Source organism: Equus caballus, chromosome 8, assembly GCF_041296265.1.
Source record: "Equus caballus isolate H_3958 breed thoroughbred chromosome 8, TB-T2T, whole genome shotgun sequence".
Taxonomy (NCBI): Eukaryota; Metazoa; Chordata; class Mammalia; order Perissodactyla; family Equidae; genus Equus; species Equus caballus.
The window spans coordinates 1,941,664-1,957,976 of NC_091691.1; the positions used below are offsets into that span (position 1 = coordinate 1,941,664).

The following is a 16,313-nucleotide window of genomic DNA, read 5'->3' on the forward strand; positions in this document are numbered from 1 at the left end:
AAACTAACTGGCCCTAGGAAACTAGAATGGCTAACTGATGTATGGGGACTTAAAAGGCATGGGATTTTAGAAAATAGCCCCATTCTAATGAAAAATAGGTTTGGGGGGGCCTTTGTGTTGCATTAGTTAAAAAAAGGGAGGGGTACCTCAAGGGGATTTCCTTTAAAGATGACTCCAACCTTTAATTGCTGCCTCCTTGGGTCCAAGTCCAGCTGCATGACCTGGGCAGCTGCGCGGGAAGGGCCCTTCCTTCACGCTCACGTCCATGGCCATGCAGCTGCAGTCTGCCCAGGGCTGCTCTGCGCCATGGTGATGAGTGGCGCTGAATGTACCTGTTGGAATGATACCAATCAAAGTAGTGTGGGGGCCTGGAATTGGCCACCCCAAGGTACATCTCTTTGGCACGAGGATTATTTGGGGCTGATTACTTTTAATAAACTGCAGACAGGAAAGCAACTGAAAAGTAGAATTTACTTACCCTTTGTAAGAGACATTTACATTGTAAAGGAAATCTCCATCTGTAAAGGTGTCTCCCTCTCTGTACCAGGAAGAAGGGGGGATGACCTTATCTCCAGAAACTCCTATCAATACAGAATGCAAGGACTTAAATCTGCATAATAATCTTATTCCTGTTTATTGTGCTTGTCTGGTAACCTCCTGTAACTGACTTCCCCCACCTCCAACATCCTCCTTTGTCTTTAGCTGAATGAATATGATATTTAAGGTGGCGGCTTCAGCCTGAGCCTCTTCCATGTATACATGTTATAAAGCTTTGTTTAATTTTCTCCTGCTATTCTGTCTCATGTGAATTTAATTCGTTCTCCGGCCAAAAGAACCCAGAGAGGGTAGAGGAAATGTCTTCCTCCTCTACAGTAGCAGTAATCAAATTGCATAGAGAGACATATCGATGTGGAGATTTTCAAGATCAGAGGTATAAACTGTACATATTAACTCCTTGGGAGAAACTTCATGAAGGACTCTGATTTTCTTTGAATTGCAGAGTAAACAGCTAGACTTTGTGAATTACAAGTTAAGTAGCTTATTTATGCCAGAGGAGCAAGGGGCCAACTTATTTGTGCTGGTGTAGCCGGGAACTTGGGCTCTAAGTGTTGAGGCCCGTCCCTTCTCTAGAGCTCACTTTTCATGATCTACGAAATGCAAGGTTTGGGCAGCCGATCTTCCCCGGGAAGGTGGTGGGCAGGGCTGCCTTTGCCGCTGTTACTCTCACTGTCCAGGACCAGAGCCCTAGGGCAGTTAACCACACAGGTAAACTCCCCAGGTGACTCCAGGGCAGGTCCTTTAACCTGTGGGGCTCCAGTCTAGCAGGAGCTGCTTAGGGAGCTGTCACTGTCATTTCCTAAGACCAGTCACACTTGGCCAGAGTTAAAGGGCCTGGCATCTTGGCCCAGAGGTGTGGGTTAGAGAGGGGCCATTCGTCAGTTGTGGTATTTGGCCTCCCAGCAGTGCCCCTCAGATGCACCTCCCCCCATGGTACATAGCCCCTGTGTGAAAGTCTTTCTTGGCAGAAAGTTCAGAGTTTACTGAACTGTTTACTCTGGGGGTGGCCAGAGAGTAGGCAGTTCGGCAGAGTAGATACTATTTTTTAAAAAAAGGCAACCCACTATAGTAAAGGATAATCCTCAAGGATAGCTCTGAGCACAGTTCATACATCAAAGTAACAGCCTTAAAAGCTTTGGGACTGCTTTCATTAAGTGCTTAAATGGGATAACAAAGACTTGTGCTTAAATCCTCAATCGGAATCAATATAATTCTCTTCCATGACAAGAAAAAGAACACAGTGTCCTTAGGTGCAAAATAGAAGGGCAGCCACCCAGAGTGACACTGGAACTATCAAAAGAATCAAGCATGGATGATAGAGGCTGAGGGCAGTCCGCCTGATAAAATGGCATGATCCTTTGCCAAGTTTCTAGACATGAGTCAGTTTTCAGGCCTGAAACCCTTTGGTTGAAGAAGAGGACAGATCTCCAGGAGGAAGGACCATGTAACACCATGGCAAGTGGACTCAGTAATAATTTCCTTGAAGGAATCTATATACATTTATTCAGTGTATTAGTTATCTGTGTTGTACAACAAATTACCCCAAAACTTAGCAGCTTAATTTATTATTTTTATCATCCCACATGGTTTTTGTGGGTCAAAAATCTGGTTGCAGCTTAGCCGGATGGTTCTGGCTCATGGTCTTATGAGGATGCAGTCCAGATGTGGGCTGGGGCAACAGTCATTTGAAGTTCAACTGGGGCTAGAGTATCTGCTTCCAAGGTAGCTTACCCACCCGCCTGGCAAGTTTCTGACAAGAGGCCTCAGTTGCTTGCCACATGGACCTTTCCATAGGGCTGCTTGAGTGTCTCCATGACATGAAATCAAGTGATCCAAGAGAGAACAATATGGAAGACACAGTGTCTTTTATGACCTAACCTTGGAAGTCACACACTGTAATTTCCACAGTATCCTATTGGTTATCACAGATCTGCTTTATTCATTGTGGCAGGGGACTTCACAAGGGCTGAATACCAGGAGGCAAGAAGCATTGTGACCATTCTGGAGGCTGGCTACCACACTTGGGTAACTGTGAACGAGGGAAATTGGAATATACAAGCAATTTGAGGAGTGTTTGGACCAGGGAAAGGGGGATATAAAAATAATTTGAATATTGTTGGACATAGGGTCAGAGTTGATACCTTGAGATCCAAAACATCACTGTGGCCAGCTGTTAGAATGGGTGTATATGGGGAGCCAGGTAATAAATAGAATCTTGGCCAAGATCCAGCTCACAATGGGTACACTGTGTCATTACCCAGTTTGCAAACGTGTAATTGGAATAGAATATTTGTCAGTTAATGGAATACCCTCAGTGGGTCTTTCATCTGTGGGATAAAAACTATCACGAGAGGAAAGCCACGTGGAGGCCTCTGTAACCATTCCCACCCCTGGTCAAGATAATAAATAAAATACAATACCACATCCTAGGAGGAATGACAGAAAATTGTACCAGTCTTAAGGATGAAAAGGACTCAGGGGTAGTGGTCCTTGTCACATTTCCCTTTAATTCACCAGTCCGCCCCTGCAGAAACCAGATTCATCCTGAGGCTTGGCCGAGACTTCTATAGACTCACACAATAGTCGCCCCAATCAAAGCTGCTGTGCCAGATGTGCGCTCTCTGCTTGAGCCGATAATGAAGGCTCAGGTCTATGGTATATGAACATTGATGGGCACGTGTGTTCTTTTCTATCCCTAGCAGATACCATTTGCATTCACATGGAGCAGACGACATATGCATTTAATTTTTTCCCCAGGATTATACCACTCTGCCCTCTGTCACAGTCTGAAAAGATCTGGACCATCTACCATCTGGGCATCCACAGAACATCTCATTGATTCTCTACTTTGATGGCATCATGCTAATCAAGTAGATTAGTGAGAAATGACTGGCATGTTGGAGGCCTAGAAAGAAAAATGCACTGCAAAGAGTAGGATATAATCCACATGAAGATCCAAGGACCCGCCACATGAGAACAACTTTGAGAGCCCAAGGGTCGAGGGCATGGGGGTCATATCATCCAAAATAAAAGACGAATGATCACATCTTGCACCTCCTACATGAGGAGGGAAGCACAATGCCTGATAGAACTCTTCAGATTTCGGAGACAGCATATTTCATACCCGGGAACACTTCTCTGGCCTGTATACCACAGGCTGTGACACAAAAGGCTGCCACTTTGCAGCCCAGAGTAGGCAAGTTCTCTGGGGACCAGTACAGTGTGGGCTGCAGTGACAGCAGCCCTGCCATTTGGGCCACAAGACTCGGCAGCACTTAGGGGAGTGGAGGCATCAGTGGTTGGAAAAGGTGCCATGTGGAATTCATGGCATGCTCCGGTGGGAGATCACAACACTGGCTTCTGGAGGTCTGGATCAAGGCGTGCAGTCTGCAGTGGGGAATTCTAAGTGCTCTGTAAAACTGCTGCACTGCTGTGGGCCCTCAGAGGACCAGGGGACACGAGGTGACCTCATGTCCCAAACTGCCTGTCATGAGGTAAGTTGCATCAAACCTACCAAGTCATAAAGTAGGTTAGGCTCAGCAGTGGTCCATTGTTCAACAGAAGTGTCCCATTGCATTATAAGCTGTGGCTGCCAGCAGAACACGTTATCCTCTTTGTGTCCAGCATCCAGTTGGTAAGGAAAGGAGCCCCCATCTTGGCGGGGGTAACTGACCCAGGTCGTCTGGAGGAGATAGGGCTGCTTTTAAACCAGAGGGTATGGAGGAATATGTTTGACTCCCACGTGATCCCTTGGGTGCCTCTTGGTATTCCCTTGCCCAGCTGTGAAGGGAAAAAGACAAGTGCTGAAACCCTAGCCGGAGAAGGCGTAGTGAATAGGGGCTCAGAGCCTGCAGATGAAGCTCTGAGTCGGGCCACCTGGTCAGCTACCAAGGACAGCGGAGGTGGCAGCTGATCATTAGGGGAATCCATAATAAATAACGGAGGAAGGAGGAGATGAGAGCCACTGCAGCCCCAAGAGCAGCCGCAGAGGCCAGGCTGTAATTTATCTCACTAGCCTCCTCCTCAGAGATTCCCCCAGGATCGGAGGCCACTGGATTCCTAGAGGACCCCTTGCCGAAGAGTAGAAGTGCACTCAGGTGGCGCACAGGGCGGAGTAGGCCAGCAACACACGCTGGTTTCCGCGGGCAAGAAAAGGAGTAGCTGAGACTGCTGCCTGCTGGAAGGAACCAGAGGCATCAACTCATTATGTCCTGCTGGATAGACACTCTGTCTTGGGCAGAAAATCCAAGTGGAGAAGAAAAGCTGCACTGGAACCGAGGAGAAGGCCCTCAGGAAATCAAATATGTGCCACTCACAACACCCACCTCAACCCGAGAAGGGGGTCGGTGAGGCTCCTGCGGGTGATGAGCAGGGAGAAGCTGGCAGGTGTGAATGTCTCCTCATAAGAAAGGCATTTATGGGGTCGGCCTGGTGGCGCAGCAGTTAAGTTCACATGTTCCACTTTGGTGGCCCATGGTTCACTGATTTGGACCCTGGGTGCAGACCTACACACCGATCGGCAAGCCATGCTGTGGCAGGCGTCCCACATATAAAGTAGAAGAAGATGGGCATGGATGTTAGCTCAGGGCCAGTCTTCCTCAGCAAAGAGAGGAGGATTGGCAGCAGATGTTAGCTCAGGGCTAATCTTCCTCAAAAAAAGAAAGAAAGGATGAAAGGAAGAAAAGAAAGAAAGGAAGGAAGGAAGGAAAGGGAAGGGAGGAAGGAAGGGAAGGACAGGAAGGGAGGGAGGGAGGGAGGGAGGAACAAAGGAAGAAACAAAGAAAAAAAGGCAGAAAGAAAGGCACTTGGTGGGAGGGAGACTGTCCAGAAAGACAGACAGGCTGAGGGAGGGGAGTGGAGGGAGGGGAGACTGTCTCCCGGAGAGCCATGAGCTCTCGTGTGCTGCGTCCTGGGGAACCGCTTCTCCGTCCCCTGTGGAGACGTCAGTAGAGTATACATCCCTCCCTTATGAAGAGTTTGTAGTCAGGCTTACTTTTGCCAGTGAAGCTCTGTCTGCTCTCAGAGGAGGGACAAGGACAGAGATGCCCCTGAGAGTCCCAGGCATATTCTGCCTCCAGTGAGCTAGCTACTGTCATTGCACATCATTTCAGTAGCGGGCGTGTGGTTTCCTGTGGGCTGTTCCTTCCTAGAAATGGGATATTTCAGGAAAATCACGGAGGAGAGGACTCAGACTCTTCGCAGCCACCTCTGCAGCACGGGCTGCTTCAGAGGCGCTCTGCCTTCAGAACAATTGGTGGATTGTGACAGGGCCCTGGTGCTTCCCTCACCTGCCCTGCCTGCTCCCCAGGCTGCCCCCGGGCCTGAGCCCCTGAGCAGGTGCCCCTCTCAGTCATGCATATGTGGGAAATGCTCCAGTAGAGAAGGTTCAGTTGGATCCTAAGCTAGTGTTTTGGTTGTTGAAATGATCATTTACCAACCTTGCCCTCGGGCACTGGCTTCTCCCGCGCGAAGAGCAGTCTGCTGCAGGACGGGGGCCTGAGCACGGCTCCAGGGGGTAGCCTCGCAGAGTCAGGCTGGGAACCGGAGGAAGGCTGGGCCCCGGGTGTGGACTGCTGCCTGTGCTGCTGGTGGAGGTAGACGCTCATGTTTGTAGACGCTCCACGAGTGCCCAAGTCCTGGCCACAGTCTCGGCTTCCCACCCGGGCCCGACTTGCGCATCTCACTCCTGAGGCCCCGGTGGGGTCTGCAACTGATTTCTTACTGACTTCACTACCCTCCCCCAGCCCCCACAGGCTTAGGTTTGGGCTTCTGTGGTGTGAGCACTAGTTCCTCTAATCCACCTTTTTCCACAATCCAAAACTTTGCCTTTTCTGGAGGAGTGGGGATCTCTAATTGATCCTCTTTGGCTTTCTGGTTTTAGACGTTCCTTCACTGCATTTGGGTTTTTAGGTTGCAGCGCAAAGCACTCGTGTTTAGCTGTCCAAGTGCAGTCAGAAGTTCACCGATAGATTCTCTACCGTGTCACCTCCTTTCTTTCCTGGAAGAATCCCTTCGTCATCCTGCTTCTTTGTGAGACACAGCTTAGTTCCACTAGGTAATATTTTACTCGGGACTTTTGTATCTGTGCTCATCCATAGGATTGTCCCATGATTTTCCGTTCTCCCCTTGGCTTTTTCTGAATTTTACTAGCCCCGTAAGAGGAGTTTTATATCTTGTTGACTTTTTTGAAAATTATTTTCTCCCCTCTGAATTGCAGGACACCTGGTGGAATGTGGGGAATGCAGCCCCCAGAGCGGGAAGGAGGAGGGAGCTGAACGTGCGGAAAGTGCCCTTGCTATTGCTATTTTAGAAGGCCTGCTGCCGGACAGGCAAACAAAACCTCAGGCCTCGGCCCCTTACCGTTGGCCTAGGGTAAGAGATTGGTTGTTCAGTCATGTTCCTTAAAATCACCTGGAGGTGGTGATGATCTTGAGGAAAGGTCGAGAAATTGCTAGGAACAGTTTACAGTCTCTGAACCACAATGAGGGACAGGGAAAACTCTAATTATTCCCTTTTCGGCCAGCTGGTATCAGAGTCAGGAACACTAGCTGGCGATTTATGACTAGCAACGCAAGGGTAGAAGGAGGGATGGGGGTCTCGCTCCTGCTGTGACAGGTGTTTGAGGCCTGGGTTGTCCTGGCCCCACAAAAGAGGCTGTGCACTGTGAAGCCCACTCAGGATTTCCCCTTACCTTGCGCCAGGTCAGTGGTGATGAGCCGACAAGCCCCTCTCCGCCTCCTGGACCTTGCAGCGCAGAGCCTGCTGAGTGACGAAGACTCAGCCATGCGTGCCCTGGGAGAGCTCCCTGTGGGCCTCTTCCCAACACTGTCCGCTGTGGCCTTTGAAGGGGGACACACAAAGACGGTGACAGCAATGGTGCAGGCCTGGCCCTTCCCCTGCCTCCACCTGGGATCATTAAGGGATCAGTCAATAACTCAAGACCTGTTGGAAGCGGTACTAGATGGGCTGGAATTGGTTCCTACCAACACTGCTTGCCCCAGGTAACTGTAGAGATGGGGTGCTGGTGGGGGCATAGTGAGTTGAGAAGGAGGGAGCTGGATTCAAGAATGTGGGGTCCAAGGATGTGCCAGAATCTTCTGGTAGTACAACATCAATCAGTGGGAGGCCTTGAGGTCATTGTTCAAATGCCCTCCAAGAGGAAAGACCTAGTATAGTTCAGTGCTGATCGTGCTGCTGAGGTCATCGAGAGTGTGGTTAGGTGCCTGGGTGGTATCCCCGGATCCTATAAGAGAAGGGGACTGAGGAGGGTCTGAGGCTGTATGAGGCTGGAAGAGTGCACTTAGAAGGCTTGGCAGACAGCAGTGGGCAGGGCTGCTGGCCGGCACAGAGGCCACTTCCCAGGGTCTGCTGCTGCCAGTCTCATACCAGCCCTGCCATATATCCTGAAAGTCACACTCTCAGCCCTCCTCCTCCTTCCCCACAGGAGATCGAAGCTAAAGGTGCTGGATTTTACCCATGACTTTGAGCACTCCAACTGGGAGGAATGCTCTGAGACCTCTCCTGCACCGTTTGTCATCACGCATGTGCTAGAAGAGCCCGAGGCAGACCAGCTCACGCCCAGTTTCAGAGAACAGCCTCGGAGTGACCGAGAACCTGTGGACATATACACGGACCTGTTCTTAGGTGGTTTGTTCGGTTTCTTCCACCTGTCTGGGTTTCCGTCGTACATATTGCAGCGAGTCGGGAAGAGCCACGGCTGTCTGCGCCTCCACTGTCGGACACTGGTCATTAACCAAGTGCCATTCCGCAGCCTCATAGAGATCCTGGGAATGCTGGAGCTGGAGGCCATCCGAGAGGTGAGGCTTCATCACAGGAGCAGGTTCTGCTTCCAGTCAGACCTCATCCAGTTCTTCACCCAGCTAGGGCAGATGAGCAGCCTGGGCAAACTCATCATGAGCGACATCCCCTGGGATTTCCCAGCTGACTGTTTCTCCCTGCTGAGTCCGCTGGGCCACCTCCAGAAGCTCCACCTCACCTTTGGCTGTCTCTCGGGCCAGCTCCATAAGATGCTCAGGTGAGTGTGTGAAAGTCCCTCTGAAGCTACAAGGCCAAGGTCCCTGAACACTCCTCTAAGCATTGCTCTCTCAGAGCAGAGACAAGCCGGGACTCACCCCTTCCATGAGTTCCTGCAGACTCACTGATGGACTTAGACTCCAAGGCTGGGGTCTTGGGCCAACCAATGGCTATTGGCTCTTATAGAAGAGAAAGACATATGTCCAAGATTGGCATCTCATCCACTCATTCATTTGTTCATTCATTCGTTCGTTCATTCATTCAAGCACTTAGTTCATGCCAAGCAGAGAGCTAAGAATGGATATAAAACCCTGAAAAAAGTCAGACAGGGCCTTGTCTTCCTGGAGCTTACAAGAGCTTATATAGAGAAGGGTGAACAAGGATGCTAAGTTGGGAGGGCAGTATTGGAGGAAGGTAATTGCCCGCACAGTGTCTAAGCCCAGGTGATTTGGTCAACTCATCCCCTCATCTATGTCTCACAGACTTCTCTGTCTGTGAATAGGAGCATGGGGAACACCTTCCTAAACCTGCCACCAGTAAAAACCTAGCCCTTACCACGTGTAGGAGCCACATCTAAATTTCATTAATTCCTACAACAACTTAGGGACGTGAGTGATCACTGTGTTTACATGGCTCATTAGGAAGCTGAGGCTGAGAGAGGTCAGTGTGCCTGACACCACGCTCTGAAAACAGGAGAGGTCCTGTTGGGGATGGGAAAATGTTTGACTCCAAGCTCCATGTTCTTCACCAGTACAGAAGACTGGCTCCTACCATTTGCATCTAGACTGAGGCAAGGGTGGGGCGAATTTCTCAGGCCAGATTTCTGGACCTTTCCCAAATGTATCTAGCACTCCACCCCAATTTCCAAGAAGTAACTGTGTCTTCCTGTGTCTCCACAGTGGCCTGCAAAAACCATTGGAGACTCTGGTGATTAATGGATGTAGGATTACTGAGAATGACATCACCTACTTGTCCCAGAGCACTCATGCCACCCGCCTGAAGGAGTTGGTCCTGTGTAGCAATAACCTGTCCCAAACGGTCCCTGGGCCCCTCGAGGTTCTGCTCGGTGAGGTCTCCGGCACGCTGGAGCACCTGAACCTGAGGAGCTGCCGTCTGAAGGAGGCCCAGCTCCGTGCCCTCCTGCCCGCCCTGTGCTGCTGCTCCCGCCTCCGCTCCCTCGTGTTCTACGACAACGTCATCTCCACGTCAGGCATCATGAACGTGCTGCAGCACTTAGCGGGGCTGAAGGAGCTGAAGCGTGTGCACTACCCTGTGCCTGCTGAATGCATTGTGTACTTGGATGAATACAGGTGGGGGAACCTCAACAGAGTGGAACTCGCCCGGGTCCACACCAGACTGCAGGAAATGCTGCAAGCTCTGCAGCGGGCCGACATGGAGCTGACGAATTGTACCTCGATGCCCTGACTTATGAAAATGCACAGCTGGCCTGATGGGGAAGAGCAGCAGCAGTGGATCTCGCAGCTGTGGCAGTGGAGTTCCTGAACGGGTGGTGTGGCTTTAAAGAAAACTATGGAAATGAGAAACGGTGCAGTGAACACTAGCGGTGACGTCTCTTTCCAGGTAGAGCCGGCCTCCGTTATTCATGAAATCAACAGGCACTAGCGCTGTTCTGATGCCGGGATAAAAAGAAAACCTCTCCAGCACTTGTCCTTCTGCTCTGTTTACCCAATTTCTCTTTCATTTTGCTTCCCACTTTGACCAACAAGCAATTGGGTGATTTTCTTCTCGAAACACTTGTTTATAAAGTGGGGTAAGGGAGATGTTAATCAAGGAATAGGTAAGTGTAAGGTGCCCAGCACAGGGCTTTTCTTCACTCGCTTATTCACCAACTACTTGTGGACTTCCTGCTTTGCTCAGAAACGGCTCTCTGGGGAATACAGCAGCAAACAGTCCAGGTTTCTGCCTCCAAAAGAACTTCACTTTGGAAGGGGATGGAGACCACTAGCAAGTCAGCAAACCAATAAGAAAACGGAGTGCGGAGGAGTGCCGTGAGAACACCAGATCACCAATGGAATGGGAGGGACTGGAGTTGGGGGCAGGCAGCTGTGAGATAACAGAAAATATATATTGGTCTCTGCCCCAGTTGCTGGCCCAGAGCTTCTAAAACCCTTGTAATTTCCAAGTGATAGGAACACTAGGACTTGTTCTAACTTTTGGTCTTTGATCCATCCCTAACAAGGGGCTCCTAAAACCCTTGTAAATTCCTAAGTGATAAGAATACTGGGAGCATCTTTTGTTCTAATAAGGCAACTCTAGGTGGACTCCTGGATGGCTCCTGGATGGGAGCTGGTCACCAGAAATACCAACCCATGATTAAGATATGCTTTTTGCTCTTTTTTTTTTTTTTTTTTTTGGTGAGGAAGATTGACCCTGAGAGAACATCTGCTGCTGATCTTCTCCCCCTTTTTTTTCTCCCCAAAGCCCCAGTACATAGTTGTATATCCTAGTTGTAAGTTCTTGTAGTTCTTCTATGTGGGATGCTGCCACAGCATGGCTTGATGAGTGGTGCGTAGGTCCACGCCCAGGATCCGAACTAGTGAATCCTGGCCAGCCAAAGCAGAGCACATGAACTTAACAACTCGGCCACAGCGCCAGCCCCGCAAACCATGATTAGAAGCTTGGAATTTTCAGCCCCACCTCTCATCCTCCAGAGAGGGGAGAGGGGCTAGAAACAGAGTTAATAATTGATTATGCCTACGTGAGGAAGCCTCCTTACAATCCCAGTACAGTCATCTCTCAGTATCCACAGGGGACTGGTTCCAGGACCCTCCTCAGACACCAAAATCCACAGATGCTGAAGTCTCTTATATACAATGGTGTATACAACCTACCTGCACACATCTTCCCATATACTTTAAAGATTTTATTTTTCCTTTTTCTCCCCAAAGCCCCCCGGTACACAGTTGTGTATTTTGAGATGTGGGTCCTCCTAGTTGTGGCATGTGGGACGCCGCCTCAGCATGGTCTGATGAGCAGTGCCATGTCCGCATCTAGGATTCGAACTGGCGAAACCCTGGGCCGCCAAAGCAGAGCGCACAAATTTAACCACTCAGCCATGGGGCCAGCCCCCATTCCCATATACTTTAAATCATCTCTAGATTACTTATAATACCTAATACAATGTAAACGCTATGTAAATACAGTCATGCATCGATTAACAATGGGGATACATCTTGAGAAATGCATCATTAGGTGATTTCATCATTGTGTGAACATCACAGAGTGTACTTACACAAACCTAGATGGTGTAGCCTACTACACACCTAGGCTCTGTGGTACTAATCTTATGGGACCACCATTGTACATGTAGTCTGTCATTGAACGAAACATCTTATGCGGCACATGACTACACACATATAAATGTCCACTGACAGATGAATGATAAAGAGAATGTACTATTCTTTATCCACTCATCCACCGACAGACATTTAGGTTCTTTCCGTATCTCGAATAATGCTGCAGTGAACAAGGGAGTTCAGGTATGTCTCTGCTATCCTGTCTTCAGTTCTTTAGGATGTGTGCCCAGAAATGGGATTACTGGATCACATGGTAGTTCTATTTTAAATTTTCTGAGAAACCTCCATACTGTTTTCCATAACAGTTGTACTAATGTATAGTCCCATCAGCCACGCACGTGGGTTCCCTTATTCTACATCTCCACCAACAGTAGTGAGCTTTTTGTCTTTTTGATAATACCCAAACTAACAGATGAGGTGATACCTCCTTATAGTTTTGATTGGCATTTCCCTGACGATGAGAGATGCTGAGCACCTTTCCATCGACCTGTTAGCCATGTGAATTTCTTCTTTAGAGAGGTATCATGCTCCCTGATTTCAAACTGTACTACAAAGCTATAGTATAAATATGTATAGTATATGTATATTTGAGAGGTCTATTTAGATCTTCCGCCAATTTTTAAATCGAGTTATTTATATTTTTAGTACTGAGTTATATGAGTTCCTTATATATTTTGGATATTAATGCCTTATTGGATATATGGTTTGCAAATATTTTTTCCATTTTGTGGACTGCCTTTTTGTTTCGTTGTTTCCTTTGAGATGGAGAAACTTTTTAGTTTTATATAGTTCCGTTTGTCTATTTTTGCTTTTGTTGACTGAAGATGTTTCCTTATGTTTTCATCCAGGAGTTTTACAGTTGCAGGTCTAATGTTTAATTCTTTAACCCATTTTGAGTTCACTTTTGTGTATGAAATGTGGGTACAATTTCATTCTTTTGCATATGGATATCCAGTTTCCCAATACCATTTGTTGAAGAGATCATCCTTTCCCCATTGTGTGTTCTTGGCACGCTTGAGGAAGATCAGTTGGCCATAAACATGTGAGCTTATTTCCTCTATTCTGTTCCACTGGCTTATATATGTCTGTTCTTATGCTGTTTGATTGCTATGTAATATATTTTCAAGTCAGAAAGTGTGATGTCGCCAGCTTTGTTGTTCTCGCCCAAGATTGCTTTGGCCATTCAGGGTCTGCTGTGGTTCCATATGAATTCTATTTCTATTTTTCTATTTATGTAAAAGATGCCATTGGGATTTGATAGGGATTGCATTGAATCTGTACATCACATTGAGTAGTATGGACATTTTTTTTTGCTTTAATTAATTTTTATTTTTTTATTGAAGTATATATAGTTGACATACAATATTATATTAGTTTCAGGTGTACAACATAGTGATTCAACATTTCTATACATTACAAAATTACCACACTGATAAGACTAGTAACCATCTGTCACCATACAAAATTATTACAGTATTGTTGACTGTATTCCCTATGCTGTACATTACATCTCCAGGACTTATTTATTTTATGACTTGACATTTGTACTTCCCCCAACTCTCCTCTCCTCTGGCAACCACTAATTTGTTCTCAATATCTGTGAGTCTGTTTCTGTTTTGTCTTGTTTGTTCCATTGTTTTTTTTTTTTTTTTAGATTCCACATATAAGTGAAATCATATAGTATTCATCTTATTTGTCTGAGTTATTTCACTTAACGTAATACACTCTAGATCCATCCATGTTGTCACAAATGACAGCATTTCATTCTTCTTTACGACTGATATTCCATTGTATATCTATATGCCACATTTTCTTTATCCATTCATCTACTGATGGACGCTTAGGTCGCTTACGTATCTTGGCTATTGTAAATAATACTGCAGTGAACACAGGGGTGCATATATATTTTCAAATTAGTATTTTTGTCTGCTTTGGATGAATACCCAGAAGGGGAATTGTTAGATCATATGGCAGGTCTATTTGTAATTTTTTGATGAAGCTCCATATTGTTTTCCTTGGTGGTTGTACCAATTTATATTCCCACCAACAGTGCATGAGGGTTCTCTTTTCTCCACATCCTTGCCAACACTTGTTATTTATTGTCTTGTTGATAATGGCCATTCTGACAGATGTGAAGTGATATCTCATTGTGGTTTTGATGTGCATTTCCCTGATGATTAGGGATGTTGAGCATCTTTTCATGTGTATGTTGGCCATCTGTATGTCTCCTTTGGAAAAATGTCTATTCAGGTCCTTTGCCCATTTTTTAATCGGATTGTTTGCTTCTGATATTGAGTTGTATGAGTTCTTTATATATTTTGGATATTAACCCCTTATCGAACATATCATTTGCAAATATATTCTCCCATTCAGTAGGTTGTGTTTTCATTTTGTTGATGGTTTCCTTTGCTGTGAAAAAGTTTTTTAATTTGATGTAGTCCCATTTGTTTATTTTTGCTTTTGTTGCCCTTGCCTGAGGAGACAGATCCATAAAAATATTGCTAAGACTGATGTCAAAGAGTTTACTACCTATGCTTTCTTCTAGGAGTTTTAGAGTTTCAGGTCTTACATTTAAGTCTTTAATCTATTTTGAGCTTATTTTTGCATATGGTGTAAGAAAGTGGTTTCATTCTTTTGCAGGTGTCTGTCTGGTTCTCCCAACACCTTACTGAAGAGACTGTCTTTTACCATTGTATATTCTTGCCTCCTTTGTAGTAGACTAATTGACTATATAGGTGTGGGTTTATTTCTGGGCTCTCTATTCTGTTCCTTTGATCTATGTGTCTGTTTTGTGCCAGTACCATAGTGTTTTATACTATACATATAACATATTTATACTATAGCTTTGTAGTATAGTTTGAAATCAGGGAGCATGATACCTTCAGCTTTGTTCTTCTTTTAAGATTGCCTTGGCTATTCAAGGTCTTTTGTGGTTTCATACATATTTTAGGATTATTTATTCTAGGTCTGTGAAAAATGCCATTGGAATTTTAATAGGGATGCATTAAATTTGTAGATTGCTCTGGGTAGTATGGACATTTTAACAATATTAATTCTTCCAATCCATGAGCATGGTATATCTTTCCATTTATTTGTGTTGTCTTCAATTTCTCTCATCAATGTCTTGTAGTTCTTAGTGTACAGGTCTTTTACCTCCTTGGTTAAATTTATTGCTAGGTATTTTATTCCTTTTGATATAATTGTAAATGGAATTGTTTTCTTTTTTTTCCCCCAAAGATTGGCACCTGAGCTAACAACTGTTGCCAATCTTCTTTTTTTTCTGCTTTATCTCCCCAAACCACCCCTGTACATAGATGTGTATCTTAGTTGCAGGTCCTTCTAGTTATGGCATGTGGGGCGCCACCTTAACATGGCCTGATGAGTGGTGCAATGTCCACGCCCAGGATCCGAACTGGCAAAACCCTAGGCCATGGCTGCGGAGCGCACGAACTTAACCACTCAGCCATGGGGCCGGCCCTGGAATTGTTTTCTTAATTTCTGTTTCTGATAGTTCATTATTAGTGTATAGAAACACAACTGATTTCTGTATATTTATTTCATATCCTGCAACTTTACTGAACTCATTTATTAGCTCTAATAGTTTCTTGATGGAGCCCTTAGAGCTTTTTATATATAGTATCAAGTCATATTCAAAAAGTGACAGTTTTACTTTTTCCTTTCCAATTTGGATGCTTTTTATTTCTTTTTCTTGTCTGATTGCTGTAGCTAGGACTTCTAATAATATGTTGAATAAGAATGGCGAGAGTGGGCATCCTTGTCTTGTTCCTAATGTTAGAAGAGAACCTTTCAGCTTTTCACCATTGAGTATGATGTTAGACATGGGTTTGTCATATATGGCCTTTATCATATTGAGGTATGTTCCCACTATACCCACTTTGTTGTGGGGTTTATCATAAATGGATGTTGAATTTTGCTAAATGCTTTTTCTGCATCTATTGAGATGATCATATGATTTTTATCCTTCACTTTGTTAATGTGGTGTATCACATCAATTGATTTGTGGATATTGAACCATCCTTGCATCCTTGTAATAAATCCCAGTTGGTCATGGTATATGATCCTTTTAATACGCTGTTGAATTTGGTTTGCTTATATTTCATTGAAGATTTTTGCATCTATGTTCATCAAGGATATTGGCCTGTAATTTTCTTTTTTTGTGATGTCTTTGTCTGTTTTTGGTATCAGGGTGATGCTGGCCTTGTAGAATGAGTTTGGGAGTGATCCTCCTTCAATTTTTTGGGATGGTTTGAGAAGGAAGGGTATTAACTCTTCTTTAAATATTTGTTAGAATTCACCTGTGAGGCCATCTGGTCCTGGACTTGTGTTTGTTGGGAGTTTTTTTATTATGATTCAATTTCATTTCTAGTAATTGGTCTGTTCAGA

The 16,313-nt window shown here is 45.8% G+C and overlaps 1 protein-coding gene across 4 annotated transcripts; it reads left to right on the forward strand.

Moving 5' to 3' along the window:
• Positions 1-2,482: 2,482 nt before the first annotated feature.
• Positions 2,483-10,253, forward strand: PRAME (PRAME nuclear receptor transcriptional regulator). Of its 4 annotated transcripts, XM_023646681.2 has the most exons (7): positions 2,483-2,583; positions 3,316-4,052; positions 6,469-6,613; positions 6,776-6,930; positions 7,260-7,559; positions 8,003-8,593; positions 9,492-10,253. In XM_023646681.2, exons 5-7 carry the CDS (start codon positions 7,270-7,272, stop codon positions 10,015-10,017), a joined length of 1,407 nt encoding a protein of 468 aa, XP_023502449.1. In that variant the 5' UTR covers positions 2,483-2,583; positions 3,316-4,052; positions 6,469-6,613; positions 6,776-6,930; positions 7,260-7,269; the 3' UTR covers positions 10,018-10,253. The 4 variants fall into 4 exon arrangements, with proteins under 4 accessions (XP_023502449.1, XP_023502450.1, XP_070132111.1 ...); XM_023646682.2 differs by lacking the exon at positions 6,469-6,613 and having other exon boundaries at positions 2,491-2,583; XM_005612349.4 differs by lacking the exons at positions 2,483-2,583; positions 3,316-4,052 and adding an exon at positions 5,827-6,152.
• Positions 10,254-16,313: the final 6,060 nt, after the last annotated feature.